The sequence below is a fragment of the Cotesia typhae genome, unplaced genomic scaffold, assembly GCF_013202065.1.
Source record: "Cotesia typhae breed Kobodo isofemale line unplaced genomic scaffold, CoteBio_Ctyphae contig_44, whole genome shotgun sequence".
Lineage (NCBI taxonomy): Eukaryota > Metazoa > Arthropoda > Insecta > Hymenoptera > Braconidae > Cotesia > Cotesia typhae.
Window position 1 is genome coordinate 8,007,547 of NW_027423753.1, and position 21,534 is coordinate 8,029,080.

The 21,534-nt window shown below is 34.2% G+C and overlaps 1 protein-coding gene across 1 annotated transcript in view; it reads right to left on the reverse strand.

Annotated features, from left to right (window-relative positions):
- The window catches only part of LOC141528935 (uncharacterized), a 29,558-nt gene extending 8,106 nt beyond the window's left edge, over positions 1-21,452 (reverse strand). The window contains exon 1 of the mRNA XM_074245229.1: positions 21,165-21,452. Within this exon, the coding sequence (XP_074101330.1) occupies positions 21,165-21,347 (183 nt within the window). The 5' untranslated portion in view covers positions 21,348-21,452. The remainder of the gene's footprint in view (positions 1-21,164) is intronic.
- Between the last annotated feature and the right edge of the window lie 82 nt (positions 21,453-21,534).

Consider the following 21,534-nt stretch of genomic DNA (forward strand, 5'->3'; position numbering starts at 1 on the left):
TTTAATAACTGTCGGAGATTTTATTGGAATATCAAAAAGTTGTGCTCATAAAATAATTCACAGTTTAGCTCATTCGATTGCATCCTTACGTCATGAGTTCATTAATTTTCCATCTACTCGAGAACAAATACTACAAAACCAAGTTGAATTTTTTCAAACAGCCTCATTCATCAGAACAGTAGGTTGCATTGATTGTAAGCATCTGACAATTGAATCATTCGGTGGTAATGATGCCGAGATTTACAGAAACAGAAAAGGAAATTTTTCAATAAACGTTCAAGTTATTTGCAATGCTCGATTAGAAATTATAGATATTGTAGCGAGATGGCCGGGTTCAACCCATGATTCCACCATTTTTCACAATTCCAGAATTCAAACTCTCTTTGAGAATAATGCTTTTGGAGATGCGATATTGTTAGGTGATTCTGGGTACCCGAATCTTTCTTATATATTAACTCCACTTCAAGATCCACAAGCAGCATCTGAACAACTGTATAATGAATCACAAATAAGAACAAGAAACTTTATTGAGCGTACATTCGGTGTTTGGTCGCGACAGTTTGCTGTATTGCAAGGAACTAGGTTTAGAACAGCAGAAAGAACGTTAACTATAATTGTTGCTACAGCTGTTTTGCATAATATTATAAGGAGAGAGAAACCCTTCAATATTTACCCTATACACGAATATTTAAGAATTCCGGAAGTCCAAAATCCTGTTATTGGTGACGTGAATTTAAGAAGAAATCTAGTTGAAGGTTATTTTGAAAAGTACGTAAATGTAGATATTTCAATATTTTTCAATGCTAATATGAATTTTTATAATGTCAGTTTAATTAGAAGAAATTAAAAAAGAAATAGTATCCTAAAATCTTGATCGAAGTGAGTAATATTAGAATTTGTAAAAGTAATTGAAGGTTTTAAAATGACACTAATGAGATTTATCCCTACAAATTCTTGGTAAGTTTATCACTCGAGACTGAAACACTACAAAACCAATTATTGTAATTTCATAATTTTTATTGTAATTGTAAATATTGTAATTTTTATTGATTACATTATAACTCGACCTTATAAAATCGAAAAATTAAGAAAATAAATTATTTATTTTACCAATTCCACATTTTTTTGTAATTATTTATGAAAAATGAAATAATTAAAAACCATAAATTTTTTGGTTTAAAAATTAAAAATTTCACAAAAATCATTATTTAAAACAGAAAATTTTTTAAAAATAAATAAAAAACATTTGATGTAAAATTAAAAAAAAAATACTTATTTATCTTTTTACAATTTTTTTTTTCATTAATATTTAAAAAAATAGATTTTGGTAAGGTTGACTTTATTAAATACAATAAATTGGAAAAATTACAACGTAACATGTACCGCGAAACATATTTCGAAATAAATAAATGAAATTTAGCTATAAATAAATAGTATTGTTTTTTAAATTTTCCATTTGAATTTCTTTGTAATGAAAATTAAAAAACTCGTCCAATATGTATATATAGATTTCAATAATCATAATCAACCCGTAAAACCTATAAATATTCTGAGCAAACGCGTAATAAAAATAAATAATGAAATATAATTAATTTGATAATTGAAGATTAATATTTTTATAATCAAATTCATCATCAATTTCTTCGATATGTTTCATTTTTTCAATGGATAATTTTCCCAGTTGAATTTTCAAGCATCTCCAATGTTTTACGAATCTTATAGTCGTAAAAGCGACTCATTTCTTGCGTAGTGGCTTGGCTCAGACCGCAGTGTCAGTTCTAAATTACGTAAACATAACTTGTATAACACCACGACCACCTGCAATGGTTCAAAAAATGTTGCAACAATTACAAGCAGCGGAATCAATTGTTGCTAACGCTTTAACTTCTGATCGTGATCATTATCCAAAAACACCCTATTCAAATGAAGGTGATCATAGTAATGGTAGTGAAACTAGTAGAATTTGCTCCGAACGTAGTATGGACAAATTTCGACGACCAAGCCATGTAAGTTATTTATAATTTAATTTTTTTTTTATTTGCTTATCGATTAAACAGTATTTGCTGATATAATGTGTTTATAATAAGTATTTCAAATTGTAAAAAAGTACATATATGTATATAATCGGATTAATTTTTAAAACAATTATTAAAATTATTTCTTCAAATTTTTTGAAAGCTATAATGTAGACAAAAATTATTAATCTCAAGTATGGCATGACAAATTGTGTTAACTGAAATCTTAAATTTCTTTATCGTTCGTAATAATTAAATTTTAAGGATTTCAATTATAATTTTCTATTTGTGTGTGTGTGTAGTAAGACATCACCTTAAAGTTTTGGCTTAATGCTTCGCATTTAAATATTCAACCGTTTATATTGTTCACCCAGAGTTGCGTAATACATTACTAATAATCTGCTGGAGATTTCAAAAGAAAGTAGTAGTTAAACAGGGGGGTACATATCCAGTCGGTAAAACAGATTTGCGGATTCATGCCCCATAATAAGCTGGGATCTACATTACCGACTGTAGGTCCATGACAAATATCGTCTGTGGATATGGGCGACCTGTTTTTACCGACAGTAGGTATTGCCGGCGGTAGATGTGTATGTCATTTTGAGTTTATGGGTGAGGTTTTTATCGAGGTTATAGGTGGCGCTGGTGGGGAATTCTGCCGCCATCTTACTATCCGCCATTTTTTATATCTTACTATCCGCCATTTTGAATCCGCCATTTGGTGGCTGCTATCAGCCATTTTGAATTTGAGTTCAACATTTTGAGGTTAAAATGCATCCTCAACTATTAACCTGCCTTCGGCTCAGCCATAACAGATCAATAGTTCAGGATTACGCATTTGTAGTATGGTATATCCATGTTCTATATATTTAAAATGAAGTTATGTCAACTACTTGCGAGAAGGATTTCACGCAACGCCATCTGGTGACAGCGTGCATTACTTCTAACCGCGCAGTAGACGACTCATTCTGTTCTAGAATTTTCTAACTGCGTAGTAGATGACGTCATCAGACAGGCTTGAACCTGTTCAAGGTCATATAACTGCGCAGTAGATGACTCATTCTGTTCTAGAATTTTTGAGTCTGCTATCTGATTTCCGCCATCTGGTGGCTGCTATCTGAGTCTGAAATCCGCCATTTTGAGTCTGCTCTCTGAAATCTGCTATCTGAAATTTACCATCTGGTGGTTGCTATCTGACTCCGCCATTTTGAGTCTGATTTCCGCCATTTCAAATTTTGATTCTGATTTCCTGCATTTTTGTTAAAAAATGCACCTGTGATCTCAGCATCAATAATAGTTGCTTAGATCACAGGTGCATTTCATTGTTTATATTCTGAAAAGATTAATATATTCAAACTGTATGTATGAGGAGTACATGCGAGAAGATACGCCATCTGTCGAGATTTCTGTCTACTTCTAAACAGGTCTGAACCTGTTCAAGGTCACGGTAACTGCGTAGTTTATCTTGCTTTATTCCTAACTGCGTAGTAGATGACGTCATCATACAGGTCTGAGCCTGTTCAAGGTTGCGTAACTGCACAGTTTTCTTTGTTCTATTTCTAACTGCGTAGCAGATGACGTCATCAAACCGTTTTTGAGGTAAAGGAGTGGGGGGTAACTGCGTAGTATCCTCTGGCTATAAAAGCAGCGCGCTCAAGCCGTACTTCACAAAAACGAAGTACACGTCTCCAGTAAAGTACGAGCTGGTGGTGACTACAAGTTGAAGTACAAGTTCTTGGTGATATACATCTTCTACCTATCAGTATTACTAATCGTAAGTATTCATTTACTGTCTAATCAAAATATGAATTAAATGAAGAATCATTTAATCAACCATTACAATTAATTAAAAATTTTTACAGCAATCAATCATGGATGTAACCAAGATAAATGAGGTTAATTGTCTTACTGGGATTCTTCCTGTTAAGAAAATGAACGAATTGGAGTTTAATCGAGAATATAAGATTAACGGTATCAAAGCTATTACAACTGAGTATGGAAGTAGGATTGTTGCTAATATAAACGATGAATTTAACATTTATCTACCATCAAGAACTACTCAACATCTAAAAGATGATAACTTCATGAAGAGTTTGAATGAATTAATAGATTCAAACTATCTGTTTCTGCGTTATCATGGTGGAAAATATAATAAATTTGAATTTATTAATTCTAGTCTTGATGTAAAAATGACCAGTGGAATTATTTAATCAATAAAATATTGGACTTCAATATAAATAATTCATTGTTTTTATTTATAATTCCTCACATTTTTAATTTAAGATTAATATTTATAATTCAAATTCAATAAGTTATACTTAATCATAATTTTTTAAGTTACTTATCATAATGATAGTTTGAATTTCGCGCTTCTTGTACTAGAGCCATCTACTATCAGTTTATTCTTAGAGCGTGAAAGCTGTCAATTCATAAATATTAAAAAAATTTTCTAGTTATATATACATATATAGAATAATACATGACTTTTAATTTAAATAAAAGATAAATAATTATTATTAGTTTATAATATTTTGTTATTAATATTATTAATATTTATTTAAATTAAAATTTATGTATTATTTGATAAACTAATATGGGGTTGATGTGCTCTGTATCGTCAAATCCAAAAATCTTCTAGTGATATATTTTGAAAATCAATACTCAGTTTTTATTTTTAAATGGTTATATAAAATAATGCATGACTTTTAATTTAAACAAATATTAATTATAAAATTTTAGAAAACAAAAACTGATTATTGATTATCATAATTAAAAATCAAAAACCATTACGCCATCTGTTGATAAGTATTAATATCAGTAGTAGTGTTGGAAAATTATTTGAATTTAATAACTAACAATAATTAATTCTATTCTGAATTAAATGTGTTAGGATGAAATAATAATAACAATTGTAATTCATTTATTTTAGATTTATTGAGTGCTTACAAACCAATCTTTTAAATTTTTACATTTTCCAAGGCACATAAATCAGATAAACGATCATGATAATTACAAAAATGATTGTTACAAATTTTCATACTTTTTAGAGAGGGACATTTGAAATTATCGAGATCGATTACAATTTTATTATTACAATCAATTAAATTTTGAACCCATAACTTTTTCTCGATACCTTTGACATAAATAATTTTTTTATTACAAGTTAAATAATTGAGAACTTCTTTGAGCTTGTAATATGAAGTTGTTCCAGCATTCCAACCGATTCCATGATAATTTCGGATCAGCCAGGTATTCAGACGTTGATAGTTGACTGGTAACACCTTCCAGTGATATGGCAGTTGAAATAGTGTGTATGACAACTCTTCAATATTAACAATATCATGTTGAATTGTTATTGAGGCCAACTCCTTAACAATGAAGCGATTATCAGCTCCTCTGAATCCTTGAACGTCTAGAATGATATCCATTTTTACTGCTCTTGACAACAAAGAGTGACTGAATGATGACTCTTACAATCAATTCAACCTTTTTATAACCCGATCTCTGGATTTTACCCCCACCACTCGATAATCTTATTGGTTAATTAATAATTTGATTGGTTATTCAAACTACGTCGTAGAGTTTTAAACTGCGTAGTAGATGATGTCATCAGACAGGTTTGAACCGGTTCAAGGTCTCGTAGCTGTGCAGTTTTTCTTTGTTCTATTTCTGTTGGGTAGTAGATGACGTCAACTCATTTTTACAGGTTATGTTTATGCTTTCCCGCCATTTAACTCATTTTACTGGTTATGTTTATGCATTCCCACCATTTAACTTATGATTTCACGTTATGTTAAACTTCTTGTGCGTCATCTATCATAACTGCGCAGTTTCTATTTTTAGATTATGAGTCATACTATTCTAGAATTTTTCCAACTGCGCAGTAGATGACGTCATTACCTTGCTATAAAAGCAGCGCGCCGCGAGCATACTTCATCGAAGTGAAGTACGAGTGAAGTACCATAGTGTTGTGTGTTAGAAAATTTCAAGCTTTTGAAATCTGCTGTTCTGAAACTGTTTTCTGAAGCCTGCTACCAGCTGTTGAAATCTGCTACCTCGTGCTGGAATCTGCTACTTGAAATCTGCTGAAGAAATCTCAATCATGGCACCGTACCGTAAACATCCTGTTACCGATACAATGCATGAAATTGAGAGATCAACAACTTTCAAGCGTGTCAAAGTTGAAGATAAAACTCCAAGCCCGTTGATGTTCAAGAGGATGTGTGAACTTGAGGTGGGATAAACTTACAAGCTAACTGGGATTAGAACGGTTATGACAGATCATGGACTCAACGTTGAAATCGATCTGGAATACCACTTTTCAACGTTCTTCCCTGCTACCACCAACCAGAAATATCTCAACAATCCTGATATGATATTTAAAATGAAATTTTTAATCTTATGCAATACTTTAAATCGACACTACATTGGGGCCAATTATAATAAATTCAAGCTTATTAATCACTCTGGGAAATCAATTACAGAAATTGTGAGAGAATTGTGTTTTGATATGTGCACTTAACTTTTATTCTAAATAATTGTTTTATACTTAACTTTTATACTAAATAATTTTTATACTTATTCTAGTAAGGTTTGTAATTAAAAAACATTAAATTACAAAACACATTGTTATTTATTTACTATTTTTAATTACATTAAGTTTATTTACTATTTGTAATTACATTAAGTTTATTGATTAGTATAGGATCAATAATGTTATTGATTTGTTGTATTCGTCGACGAAATCGTTCTCCGTCTCTTGCTGCTTGTTCCCATGGTCCTTTCCTCGCTTGTCTGGATGCAAAGTCCCATACATACATGTAATGTATGGTGGGTTTCGGATCAAACTGTACCATTAAGTAAGTTTTCTTACAGTGCTGCTGATGGGATTGTACTCAATTATTCGGTCGTGAATTATCAAGCAGTAAGCAGCAGTTTGATTTGGAAACTGTGCTGACGATTCAAACTCCAGACGTATATCCACAGGTCCAGACTTGATAGACTCGTTCTGCTTGGAACAGTCAATTATATACAGAGGTGCTGTACTTAGAAATTTTTTCTTAGCCAATAGCGGTTCAGCTTCTTTCCCATAGTAAGCACTTTGAAAATTTATGTACATATCATACATCAAGGCATACTGATTATGCACAATGTTGAGGTTCAAATTTCCATATGGATATCTCTGAGAGTTCAAGAACAGCTTAATGTCTCTTATGCTGCAGTGATCAAACTCGCTTGCGTTTTGATTCGATTGATTCTTTCTTGCTGTTTGGAATCCAAGGATAACAAAACGAGGTTTCTCAAGCTGATTTGTTGTTTTGATTACCCAAATATGCTTGTTGGTAACTGGTAGCAGTGGATACTCATACAATTCCCAAGTCCGGAAACTGATTGGGATAGCTGGATCGGAGGTTATGTAATTCAGCACCATAATTTTTGCTTGTCAGACATTGTTATGTATGGTACAATCCACTCAATTTTTGAATCGTAATTGAAACATTTTCATTCTCAACGGTAACAACATAAGCATTTTGATCAGTATTTGATCTGATCAGTATCAATTCATGCTTGGCATTCACGATAATTCGTTGATAATCTTCAGCAAATCCAAGAATGAAACTCAGCGGTACTGAGACATCAAAGTAACCGCTATTATCAGTCACCTTGTTGTCATCTTCATTAACAATCCAACCAGTATTTTCCAGAATATTTTGTTGTCCCGGACTCAGAGAAGCGTATCCTTTCATAACACTGGTGATACCAACATTCTTACATCTATCGATTTCTACACCATTGAGCTCATAACGTATCTCCTCAAACATATGACAAACAGCCATGTTGACCATCTTCGTAGTAGCACTTACAGCAGTACCATCAGCCTTCCTCATTCTTCCATAAAAATGTAATGTGCTCTTGCTTGGGAGCAAGCACAGATCTTGATGTTGAACAGCAATCCTGATTTCATCACTGTTGTTGAATGTTGATGATGCATATGGAAGTGTGAATGAGCTTCACAGTGTGCAATAGACTCATCGAAAATAATTGATTTTTTTATATCTAAGATTTCCGCCATGGTATCACACAAGCTAGACAACAAAAATTTATTTTTATCTTGTAATTTTCCACGTAATTTTAGTCCTAGACTTTTTAGGAACTCGGCGTTTTGACGTGTCAACACTTTCAGAGCTCGATGATGACTGATAATCTTTGGACATCCTGCAATTCTTTTATACCCGTTACCAGTCTTTGTCTCATATACGATACCCATTACAGGCTTTTTATATGCAGTCTTATCGTTATAGTCTCGTCACGGAAATTTGCTATTCTCCCGTCCTGATCAACAATGCGGAGCCTCAAGTTGTGTATTGCTCGTACGGTGACTGGTAGGTAAATGATGTTTGTTGGCACTTCCACTATCTTATATCCTGCTGGAACCCTCGGGAAAAATTCCTGGATTGTGTGATTCTTCTCAGCATTGATGTACGATCCAGTAGTTATATTGCACTCGACTCTCAGAGCATTGATTTTCAATATTTTGACTGGTAAATCAGATTTATGTGCTGTGTTAGGTTCAAGCACGCGGTTGGTAAATCCAAGTAATGATCCAATGGAATCTTCAGGCTCAAAATTTATATATTGATCACATCTTATTTCACTTCTCAACTCATTGTTGTTTGCTTTTAAAGTGATACTTAGTTCAGGTAATGTCTTGTTTATATAAGTTTCAATATCTTTAATTTCATAACTCCCTGTTGGTATAGTTATTTCTTGAAATCTCTTGATTGTACTTCTTTTGGATCTTTTTGATGACACATAAAATTTATTAGCACCAACATCAATATTTGGTATTGAATTAAATGTCAGGAGCTTAACGAGTCCAAGTACATAATTTTTTGTTGGTGATAGCTCAATCGGCGGAAAATAATTTGCCTCCAGTATGGAGGAGTTTCCGGATAGTGTCAAGGTGAACGACTCTGCCATGACTGACGCTTGTTGTCCCGACTCAATTCAATTTATAGTTGTCCAGCCAGGAATTTTAAGCACAAATGTCCACATATGATTGTATCAAAGTCTTGATATCTTTTATGATTGTACTTTACGCTACCTACATCGAGATATTTCATCAAGTCTTGTGGGGGTTGTAGATTACCAAAACTATCAAAGTAAATTACTTGATTATGATTCTTCTTGTATGCAACCCAGTGAGTTCCAGGTCCAAGTTTATCATCTAAATTTATTATTGCTGATTCGTTTGTCTTTGGTCCAGATTTTGGTAAATCATTTCTCATGAAAACTCCACGAAAATTTGAAATTTTAAGCAGTTTGGCATACTTTAATAAGTCGATGTTAGTCAGTGCTCGATGTGGTAGCTCTACTGGTTTTTTGACTTCTTGCAGCCGGCTCCTTCTGGGTATGGTTTCAGATAAAGTCCCATACCACTGCGGTAAGGTTTGAGGTATAATCCTCTACCTACAGCTATTTCCTCCATCTTCAAGTTGTGACGTTTCTTTTCAGCTAATTGATTTTTAGCTGCGCTGGCATCGTTCACAGCTTTTGCAACACCTGCAGCTCCACCTGTTAGAGCACCAACCGCTGATAACCCTGCAAACAGGGGAATCAAGAATGGAAGTACTCCACCAATCTTTGATGGAACTGGTAGAATACGAGGCAATCGAACGTTTTTCTTCCCACCAATTTTCTTGACTGCTTTGCGGGCACCTCCAAGAGCTGTTTTAACTGGATCTCCACCAGGCTGCATGGACTTTTTAGCTTCATCAACAATCTGTCTCAGAGCAACATCCTTCTTCTTGGTTGTCTTTCTTTTGACTGTCTTACGCTTCATTGTTTTTCTTTTAATTGTCTTACGCTTGGTAATAGGTTTTTATTTTTTAAGACCCATACCGAAACGTCTTTTCAACTTCATGATTTTATTCACACTCCAAGCAGCAGCTTTTTCACCAATAGTAGCGTCCCTCGCTTGAAATCGTTGCCACGCTTTCTCATCAAGAATTTTATCAGCCTCGTGACGGGCTTCTAAATTTTCACGATTTTTAGAGTAAGCTATATCGTGTTACTTACACGCAGAGTCCAAAGGATTTATGCCTGGATCACCTCGAGCTAACCTTTTGGCTAACTTTGTTCCCGGACCACAATACTGATATCCTGGTATGTGAAGTTCAAGTGGAAGCTTATTGATTATGTTGTTGAATAAACCTTCACCACGTCTGCTCTCAGTCATGTCACATCAAAGACTGACATGCTAATCTATATAAGCTGGTATATATACCCCTTGAGCTCAGAATCTAATCAGCAGTCATGGGCAGCAAATCAAGAGCTCAGTTGCCAGTTATCAATTTTGATCAAATTGTTCAAGGGACCGGTGTGAAACTCAAACGACACGGTGCATTACTTCCCAACAGTATCCGTGCAGTGTTTTGGGGACCATCAAACTGTGGAAAGACCAACGCTCTACTGTCTCTTATTGTACATCCAAACGGTTTGAGGTTTGAGAATATATATCTTTACTCAAAGTCTCTTAACCAACCAAAGTATCAGTTCCTGGAGACGCTGCTTAAACAGATTGATGGTATTGGATTCTTCACATTCAGTGAACATGAAGCTGTAATCAAGCCTGAAGATGCTAAACCTAACTCCCTGATGATATTTGATGATGTTGCTTGTGAAAAACAAGATCACATCAAGGCTTTTTTCTGCATGGGTCGACACAAGGATGTAGACAGCTTCTATCTCTGTCAATCTTATACACGAATACCGAAGCATCTGATTAGAGATAATGCAAACTTTCTCGTGCTATTCCGTCAAGATGAAATGAATCTGAAGCATATTTATAATGATCATGTCAATACAGACATGTCGTACAACTCATTCAGAGATTTATGCTCGGCATGTTGGAATAAATATGGGTTTGTGGTAATAGATAAAGACAGTGAATTGAACAGTGGTAGGTATCGCAAAGGATTCGACTGCTTCATTAGTATAAATTGAGGTACTATAGAGTGTGATAGTCATACATGCTGTAGACGTTAACCTGTCAACATGAAGCCTGAAGAAATATCAAAGCAGAAAGATATTCTGCATCAGATATCTCAAGCCAGTGATGCCATCCGACGGAAGCACAAGATGTTGAAGTTGGGTAAAGATACAGCTGAGAAAGCTATGGAGGAAATGTTCAAGCCTATTGTGACACCACTCCAGAGTATAGTTGAATCTTCAAAGTTGAAAGGGGAAAATATTAAAAAAGAAGAAAAACCACAGATTGAAAAACAAGAGGTTGAAAAATCTTTATATGATGATCCAGAAGTATACAACAGTTTAATAACAGATGATGAAAGTTCATTTGAGAATACAGCACTTGCTATTACTCAGCCACCACCATCAACAAGTACTCCAGCTCGTAGAAATCCTCTTCTCACTAATTATCTACAACGTTTAAGTAAAAAACATAAAGATAATGATATGAGATATGGTGTACGCAGAAAACGCGGTGAAATGCATATGGGTGATTCACCTATTTCATTTGCAAATGATACAATAACTGTCAAAGAAAAAAATTATCCAATAACTCCTGGGTTGTTGGAATTATTATTTAGAAAATCACCAGAGGATGCACTCATCACCCCAGATGATAAGAAAAAGTACTTGGACATAATTCAACATACCAACGCTCATAGGAAAAATTATGACCCAAATCGTACTATTTATGAAAATACAACAATCAAGTTCAATAAATACATTGCTGATTTTATCACCAAGTTCGGTAAAGGGTTACCAAAATATATGATTGCAAGAAAACAGAGATTACCAATGGACTATGTTTACTGGGATGATCCAAATGAACTAGTTGATCGTTTGCGACTACTTATGGCATCTCAAGCTGCTGGAAATCCAAGTCACACGAATGAAATCATGTCAATTATTGAAGAGCTTAGGGAGGCTGGAGTTATATATTAAAAGCTTCTGAAAAATTAAATCATTCACACGCTGACAGTCAAAGTGTTCATAACCTTGAGCATCGATATATTTGGACGTCCACTGGACAATAACTTAGGTCAACGAGGGCCAGCTGGTAGAGGTTTCAATGTAACTTCTGATGGAAACTATAACATTGAGAATAAAAGGCTGTGCAATCTCGGTAATCCTTCAAATGAACATGATGCGGCGACAGTGCAGTTTGTACTGAGACAAATGTCTGAACTGAATAAAAGTATAGACAGTGAACAGAAAGAGACTATTTCACATTTACACTCTGAAATAGTAATACTGAAAGCTGCTGTGGGAAATTTGCAGACGACTATTGAGGAAGTTAAAGCAGTACTTTCCTCTCACCAAAATAATATCAAATATCTCACTGAGAAACTCAATGAACGACAAAAAGACAGTGATAGCTGAAGAGCTTCACAAACCAGCTCGCAGGAACTATAAACGTCGTCATGTTGACATCCGAGGTCTCGATGAGACTTGGCAAGCTGACTTGGTTGAGATGATTCCATATGCGACAGTCAATAAAGGATACAAGTATCTGCTTACAATCATAGACATATTTTCTAAATATGCCTGGGCAGTTCCAATTAAATCAAAAAGTGGTGGAGATGTCACTAGTGCTATGAAGTCTACTCCAGCAAGGTCGTGTTCCTAAGAATCTCCATCTTGATCAGGGTAAAGTGTTTTACAACAAAGAATTCAAAGATCTGATGAAGCAGCACAAGATAAATCTTTACTCAACATTCAGCAATCTCAAAGCATCCATATGTGAACGTTTCAATAGAACACTCAAGAATAAAATGTGGCGAGAATTTACAGCTCGTGGCAGCTACAAGTGGACTGATATACTTGATGACTTGGTGAATACTTACAACAACACCAAACACAGTACCATCAAAATGAAACCTGTTGATGTTACCGCTGCTCAGGAGAAACAACTATTGGAAAATATATATCAACCACTGAAAACCAAATCGAAGCAGAAGTTCAAAGTTGGAGACAAAGTCCGAATCAGCAAGTACAAGCATGTTTTTGACAAAGGATACACACCAAACTGGACAACAGAAATCTTCACAATCAAATCGGTGCAGAATACGAATCCAACGACGTACAAGCTCGTGGACTATCAGGATCAACCAATTGAAAGCGGATTTTACAACGAAGAACTCAGCAAAGTCAAATATCCAGATGTATATCTTGTTGAAAAAGTAATTAGAAAACGTGGAAATAAATACTATGTTAAATGGTTAGGCTTTGATACTAAACATAATAGTTGGATCAATAAATCAGATATATAAAACACAAATTATATTTACATTGTTTTTATTTACAAAACCTTAATACATAAATCCTTAAAAATATATTTACATTATTTTTACTATTACAAAACTTTTTGTCTCTTATTATTATTTTCATCATCTACAAGTTTTCTTTTCTTAAAATCTAAGGAGCCTTTATAACCCCAAGGCACAGTATCAGTGCTTGCCTCAATGAGTTGACGTTTGTCATCAGCCCAACTGAGAGCAAGTTTCTCCTGTTTTACTGTGTGCACTTGATGTTTTTGCTTTTTATCATATACAGCTCTTTCTTTAACAGCACATTTTCAGAAAGGCATCTTTTGAAGTCATCAAACATGATAGTCTTCAAGGCTGATCCTCCGATACCCTTTGCCCGTTTCTTAATCCTATCCTTTTCCTTCTCAGGATCATGGATTTCGAAGGCATACAATTTGGCTCTGAGACCCACGAACTCGGACATGATTTTTCCATTGTTCTCATCCTTCATGAGTCCCAGAACCTTTTTGTTAACAAGGGGCATGTTGAAGACGTTGTTAGGTGGGTAATCTGAAGTATCAAACCTTGAGATATCACGTTTGATGTCTTCATAGATGTTGGGTACATTGAATTGGTAAATTAAACTGTCTGTATCGGTGTACAATAATTTAGAGGTTTTTGCATAATTTTCAAGCACATAATTATAGTGGAAGTCATAAATAAAAGTCTTGGATAAATCTAATATACTAAAGCCTACATATATTGGTTTGTTGAAGCAGACTCTAGCCTTTTTAAGTTCTACTATAACCATGTCTTCATCGAAAATTGTAAGGCTGTGGAAGTTAGGTCTACATACTAAATCGGATACATTATATCGACCTTGCCACTTCGTTCTCAAATATACATCTTTATATTTTTTTACATTTTCCATCGTCTTTCCGAAAACTGCGTTATTCATTAATTTATAAAAATTTTTTTCAAACTCATTTTTCGCTAATTTTTGGCAATCAGTATTTTTATCAATGTATGACTTGAGCCAGTCTGACTGCTCAAATTTCAAGACTCGATGTATTTTCTTAAGTTCTAAGCCTAAATCTAAACATTGTTTTAAATTCTTATAATGTATTACATAATTAGACTTATCATACAGAGTTGTTGTTAATTTTTGTTGTTTGCTGCCAGGTGGTACAAAATGTTCTGGGCATAAAGGTAGATCTTTGTGTAGATCATGTAATTTCTCAGGATAGTGTAGGTCCACTTCAAGGATGTAGCCTACACTCTCATCATCATTGAAAAACTGATCTACATTGTCTACATTTTCAACCCATTCAAATTTACCCTTGGGTAAAGACATACTCATTGCTGCTCCATACAAATTATTTACATCGTAGTACATCAAGTATGTTTCGGGGTTGTTTGAATCATAATCTTTGCCCATATACCGGTTGTTAGCTTCAGCATGTCTATTAGCACATCGATACCCCACCACGAACACCCTTTTCAATGAAAAGAAGCATCTCAGGATCAGTTAACAGTTCAAGTTCTACTTCAGTATGCTTTAACATTGCAGAGTTTGAAAGACCTGGTGCTGTATAAAAATGTAGGGCATCTAAATTATATGTCTTAAAGCAACTGCGTCTAAAATTCTCAAAAACATCAGCCAGGAGAAGTACATCAGTCTTCAAGTACAAGTCTGAGTACTCACCTAACGTATTGATACCGAATTCATTCCAAACTACTTGAGCAAAAGCATAATCATCATCAGAAATAGTTGAGTTTGTTAATTTTGAATAAAATGATTCTTGGTCAGGTAATTGTCTCTCATCTAGTCTGTCAATGCTGTCAACGTACTCATACGGGAATACACCCTTACGTATTGCTAATTTAAATTTGTTAGGGTCAGGGTAGTGTAGTCGCGTAATCTGTTTGTCTTTATCATCAAGGTATGAAGCTAATTTCTCTAAACTGGAGGCCATGAATCTAAAAGAGTCAATAAATCTTAGAGAGACTGAAGTATTTTTAACTGATTTTGTGAAAGAAATGTAACGCTCTTTATTGATTGGTAATAATGAAATTTCACCCTCAAATACTGTAGCTAAGGATTTAATTATAAAGTGTGAATCATAGCCAGATAAATTATGAAAGACAACTGGAATAATGGTAGATTTCTGATAATTAACGTTACATGATTTATGAGCTGCGTTTCTATAGTTACCCGTGAAGTGACAATGATCATAGACTTTATCTGTTGTAGAAGTGATTGGTTTTTCACAGATGTGACACACAGTTGCCTGATTGTGTCTATCTTGTTGCTCTATCGTTAAAGGTTTCATTTTAATGGGATTCTTTAGAATTTTTTCAAAGTCCAGAGCTAATGACTCTAATTGTTGAACAAACCAGTTTATGCAATCAGGAGAACGGTTCAATTCGAATTTGGAGAGGGTGTTATCATAGCTGCAATGTACATAGTAAGCAATACTGTGTGGAACATGTTTATGAACTGTCTTTTCATCATCTTCTGGGGGTTCGAGTGTGCATTCTAGATCCGCGTAAACTACAAACGGTACAGTATCTTTAGATTTGAAATCTTTAAATTTTAAAATTTTATTTTTTTCACTAGGAAACTCCATACGAACTTTATTAGATTTGAAACAATCTGCTCGGTGTTCTAAATAACATTTTTCTAATTTGAAATGATTCAAACAACGATCACAAAAGTACAATTTATGTCTGCCTAGAGTTATTTGACTTTTAATTAGTCCGGATAGATTATGTATCCACGCAAAATGATAGACAGACTCAATATTATCTAAATTATTGGTATAATTTACACTTTTTTTAATCATTAATAAATGTATTGTTGGTGTTTCTGACTCGAAGTTACTTAAATATAATGGAATAATCGTACTTTTTTCAGACTTTTTACCCGTGAATTCAGAATCTATACCATATACGTTAATGCTAAGGTTATTCATTTTTTCAAATTTTGGTACATCATTAAGTTTAATTGGAAATTGAATACCTTCATAGTTCAATCTGACGCTGAAGTGGCAATATCTTGTAGGGCTTTCTGGAACCGATACTGGTGGATGCAAGGCAGCGTTGACACACCACAGGAAGCAGAACTCGTCATTGTTTTGGATGTTGGTAACCGCACTCTTCCTGATAATATCCCTCGGTAATTTGACGAAGGTGGAGTTTCCAACTTGGGTTGATGCGAATCTTGACATGGTCACCATCAAGCTGTTCGGTCCAAGCAGACTCCATCCGGAACCCTCATGTTCAAATTCTTCAATTCTTTGAAGTAATTTGTCGTATACATGTTCACTGTACCAATCCTGGAGAGATGTAGCAGGGAGAATCTCACGACTTTTGGTGATGAAAGACTTTCGCTCTTCTACATCTTCTTGTTTCCGGAATGTGCAAAAGAGTTCAACATTCACTTTCAACCCTGCCAGATCTCTCAAGACACTCTGTACCTTGTTGATGATGATATCCCGTGAGGCTTGGAGAAATGATGCTGGATCTTTGTGATGTTGGTTGACAACACATCCAGTCTGGATGTTACCAGCGAAAGCGTTTTCCAAGTCCCGCCATTTGACTCCTTGGTTGAGATCTTCACCGACTACTTGGTTACCGAGTCTGGTGAACTGATCGGCAAACCAGTTAAGTTGGTTGATGTGTGCTTGAACACTTCGCCTAACTTGGATTGATGTTCCAGGATCCAATAATATTGTGTTGAAGTACTCAGCGGTCTCATCACACACTCGTGAACACCTTTGACGATGTTCATCGTCAATAAGCTGTGCTCCCAACAGATCAGCATATGAGGTTGCAATAGTATCTATCAAGTTTTTTAAAGCCTCAATTAGGTTAGGTTGAGCCATCGTTGAAAGACACGTACTTCACTATTGTCTATTTACACAATTTTGTAGGTTATGTACACAGTTTATAGGTTATGTACACAGTTTATAGGTTATATACACTGTTTGTAGGTTATATACACACTGAATTTACACGAGAATATACACTGTTTATAGGTTATATACATTGTTTATAGGTTATGTACACTTTTAAAGGTTATGTCACTGTTTATAGATGATGTACACTACACAATAGTTTTTGTACACTGGACTATACTCGCGTACTTCACAACATTGAACTTCACTATATTTTATAACACTGAATATTGTTTAATCACGAGAGATGTACTTCGTTTTTATGAAGTACGGCTTGAGCGCGCTGCTTTTATAGCCAGAGGATACTACGCAGTTACCCCCCACTCCTTTACCTCAAAAACGGTTTGATGACGTCATCTGCTACGCAGTTAGAAATAGAACAAAGAAAACTGTGCAGTTACGCAACCTTGAACAGGCTCAGACCTGTATGATGACGTCATCTACTACGCAGTTAGGAATAAAGCAAAGAGAACTACGCAGTTACCGTGACCTTGAACAGGTTCAGACCTGTTTAGAAGTAGACAGAAATCTCGACAGATGGCGTATCTTCTCGCATGTACTCCTCATACGTACAGTTTGAATATATTAATCTTTTCAGAATATAAACAATGAAATGCACCTGTGATCTAAGCAACTATTATTGATGCTGAGATCACAGGTGCATTTTTTAACAAAAATGCAGAAAATCAGAATCAAAATTTGAAATGGCGGAAATCAGACTCAAAATGGCGGAGTCAGATAGCAACCAACAGATGGTAAATTTCAGATAGCAGATTTCAGAGAGCAGACTCAAAATGGCGGATTTCAGACTCAGATAGCAGCCACCAGATGGCGGAAATCAGATAGCAGACTCAAAAATTCTAGTATTCTGCGGGTTACAGTCAGTCATCTTAAATCTATTTAAAATGCTTTCTATATGACTACTTTGATTTAATACAATGTATTTCTCTTCTCTATTTCTTTCTATCTCAATTCCAAGAAATTTCTTGGGTTCACCAAGAACTTTCATCTCAAAATTCTTACATAAATGGTGTCCAATTTCATCTAACTTCTTTGGATCATTGCTAGCAGCTAAAATGTCATCTACATAAATTAGCAGTACAGCTACAATTCCATTTTTCCTCCAAGTGTATAAACATGGTTCATGTAGATCATTTTCGAGACCAATCTCTTTTACCACTTGATTGAATTTTATATTCCACTTCTTAGGACTTACTTTTAATCCATACAACGATTTTTTTAATTTAAGTATCTTTGTTTGCTTCGTCTTTTCATCTACATCTAGACCTTCTGGTATCTTCATGTAAATGTCTTCATCTAAATTTCCATAGAGGAATGCAGTTTTCACATCATATTGACAGATTTCTAGATCATATTTATTTACTATTGAAAGTAATGCTCGTATGAGTGATAGTCTAGATACTGGCGAATATGTATCTTTTAGATCATAATCATTCTTATCTTTAAAACCTCGACATACTAGTCGTGCTTTATAAAGTACATCTGTATTTAATTCTATTTTCCTTTTAAATACCCATCTTGAATCAATGATATTTAATTTTCCTTTAGTTTTACTTGCTTCTTCCAATTCTACGAATTCCCAGACGTCATTTTTAGTTATTGAGTCCAATTCATCTTTGATAGCCTTCATCCATTGACTTCTTTCACTTAAGTTACTTGCCTCATCATAGCTGATAGGTTCTCTGTTTAAAGTAGTAATTAAACATCTCATTGATTCTTGTTCATCCATGTTAGATTGATCTTCAGACACGTTGACATTTCTTGCGAAGCTTATGTCTTCAATCAATTTTCTATCTTTATCCTTTTTAGATTCTAATTTTCTTTTCATCTCACCTCTAGTACATGGTCTAATTTCTTCTGATGAGTTCTTCTTTTCATTTAAGTTTTTAACATCTAGTGAATTTTTACGGGGTCTTCCTTTTTTTCTTTGTTCCGGTTTCTCCTTTTCTTCGTTGGTTTTGTCTTCTAAATTATTTGGTACATTTTCATCTGATTTCCAACTAATTTCATCTTCCGTTTCTTCTGTTTGTTTAATCTTGTATACATCTTTGTACACTAATTTTTCATTGAATCTAACATGTCGTGACTCTAGAAATTTTCCAGTACTTGGATGTCATAGCAAGTATCCTGTGGGTTTATATCCCATCATGACTGCTTTGATTGCTCTCTCGCTGAACTTGTGCTCTGGTTTTGGAATTCTAATATATCCAATACATCCAAATTTTTTAATTTTGTCAAAATGACAATTTTCATCCTTATTAAATTTCATCAATGGTACATTATAATCTATAGATTTATGTCGTGTTCGGTTGTATGAGTGAACAGCTGCATCCACTGCTAACTCCCACATACTCTTGGGTAAACCAGAATCTAGCATATAGGTTCTGACCTTTCTCTGCAACGTGGCGTTGAATCTTTCAGAGACTCCATTATGTTCAGGGGTATAAGGCGGTGTTAATTCTAATTCTATCTTTTCTTTTCTTAAAACCTCTAGAAATTTTCCACCAGTGAATTCTGTTCCTTGATCCGATCTAACGTAGCATACCTTTTCACCTTTGCCGAGTAGGTTTCTTGTAGATATTAGAAATTTTTCTAATGTTTCTCCTGATTCATCTTTAGTCTTTACTGAATATGCTCTAGCTAATCTGGAGTAGTCATCTATGTATACATTAATAAATCTTTTGTGTCCTGGGTGTGAAGTTGGTTTTATTGGACCCATCGTGTCCGTATGTATTATTTATAATGGTCTTGATACTCGTCTTCTAACTTCTTTAAATGGTAATTTTTGCATCTTTGATATAATATATATTTCACAATCTAGAATTGAATCATCAAATTTAACTTTTTCTAATTTGCTGTATACTTTCTGTAATTTCTTGAGATAATTTAATGAAGCATGACCAAGTCTTACATGCCATAACATAGCTTCATTTATTTTACTTGACTCTGTTGTCCCTTGCTCTAATGAATTTGATGTGAATAGTACTTCTAAATTCTTAATGCTTTCGATGTCATCTAACTTAATTGTATTTCTAGTTATTAAACTAGAATCCCAATTAAATATGTCATCATTTGGATTTTCAGGATGTTGTTCTATTTCTGGAGGTGTTGTAACTTCTTCCTCCCTCCTAATTGAAGAATCCTTGGCCTCTATGTTTTCTGAATCTCCCTCCTTCCTTTGTAAATCTACTTCTGGTTCATCGGTGTCATCTTCTTGAATCATTACAGCTTTACAACAGTAAGCGTTGTATTCCCAATCTGATTTATTTTTATCGTCGATGTAATCCTTAACTTTGAAGTTCAAAATCCAGTTGGGTTGTTCATATATTCCTTCTAGTATTATTTCTTCTAAATTTTCACTAAATACTCTCAAAGTTTTATCATCTAAATAAATCTTAAATCCTTTATCTACTAATTTTCTTAATGATAATAAATTATCTGATACATCTTTAGCGCTAATAACATTTGATAATTTAGTTATCTTGTTATCTTGATTCGTGTAGAGCAAAAGATCACGTTTCCATCTATTAAAATGTTAGCCGATTTATTCTTATTGGCACTCTTAATTACTCTATTTTCACATTTTTCAAAATTGCTTAATATCAATTGATTCTTTACTATATGATCTGTTGCTCCTGAATCAGCAATAAATTTAATCTCGTCTATTAAATCTTCACTTAATAATTTCTTACCTTTTCTTTCGTCAGTCACTCTTTTTGCACTTCTGTTGTTGTGTGCATTTTGAGCTGACTGTTGATCGTTCTTATTATAATTCTTAAAACGTCTATCGTTATTATATGGCTTAGACTTCACATTATTTCTAACTCTAATAAAACCTCGTCTATCTATTTTACCTCTAGATTTTATATTATCATTATTATTCAAAACCTTACTTTTGAGTCTTCCTTCCTTGCATTCTGCACCTTTGTGATTTTTAATGTCCTGGCAAAAATAACAAAACCACAAGTCTTTTGACAATGGGCAGTCCTCAATTCTATGTCCGGTCTTAGCACATCTATAGCATCTTGTTTTACCGTCAAATTTGGCTGTCTGAGCTTTGACATTATCATATCCATCTCCGGTCTTCTTTTCTGCTTCTAACTGTAGAATAAAAGATTTCATTTCATTTAGTGTCATCATCTCTTTTGACTGAGATCTCTTAAGAAAATCTGCGGACATTAATTGAGGAGTTACAGGGGTGATTGCTTGATAAAAAGCTGATCTAATCTCTTGCTCAGTTAATTTTTCTCCATCTCCACAAGA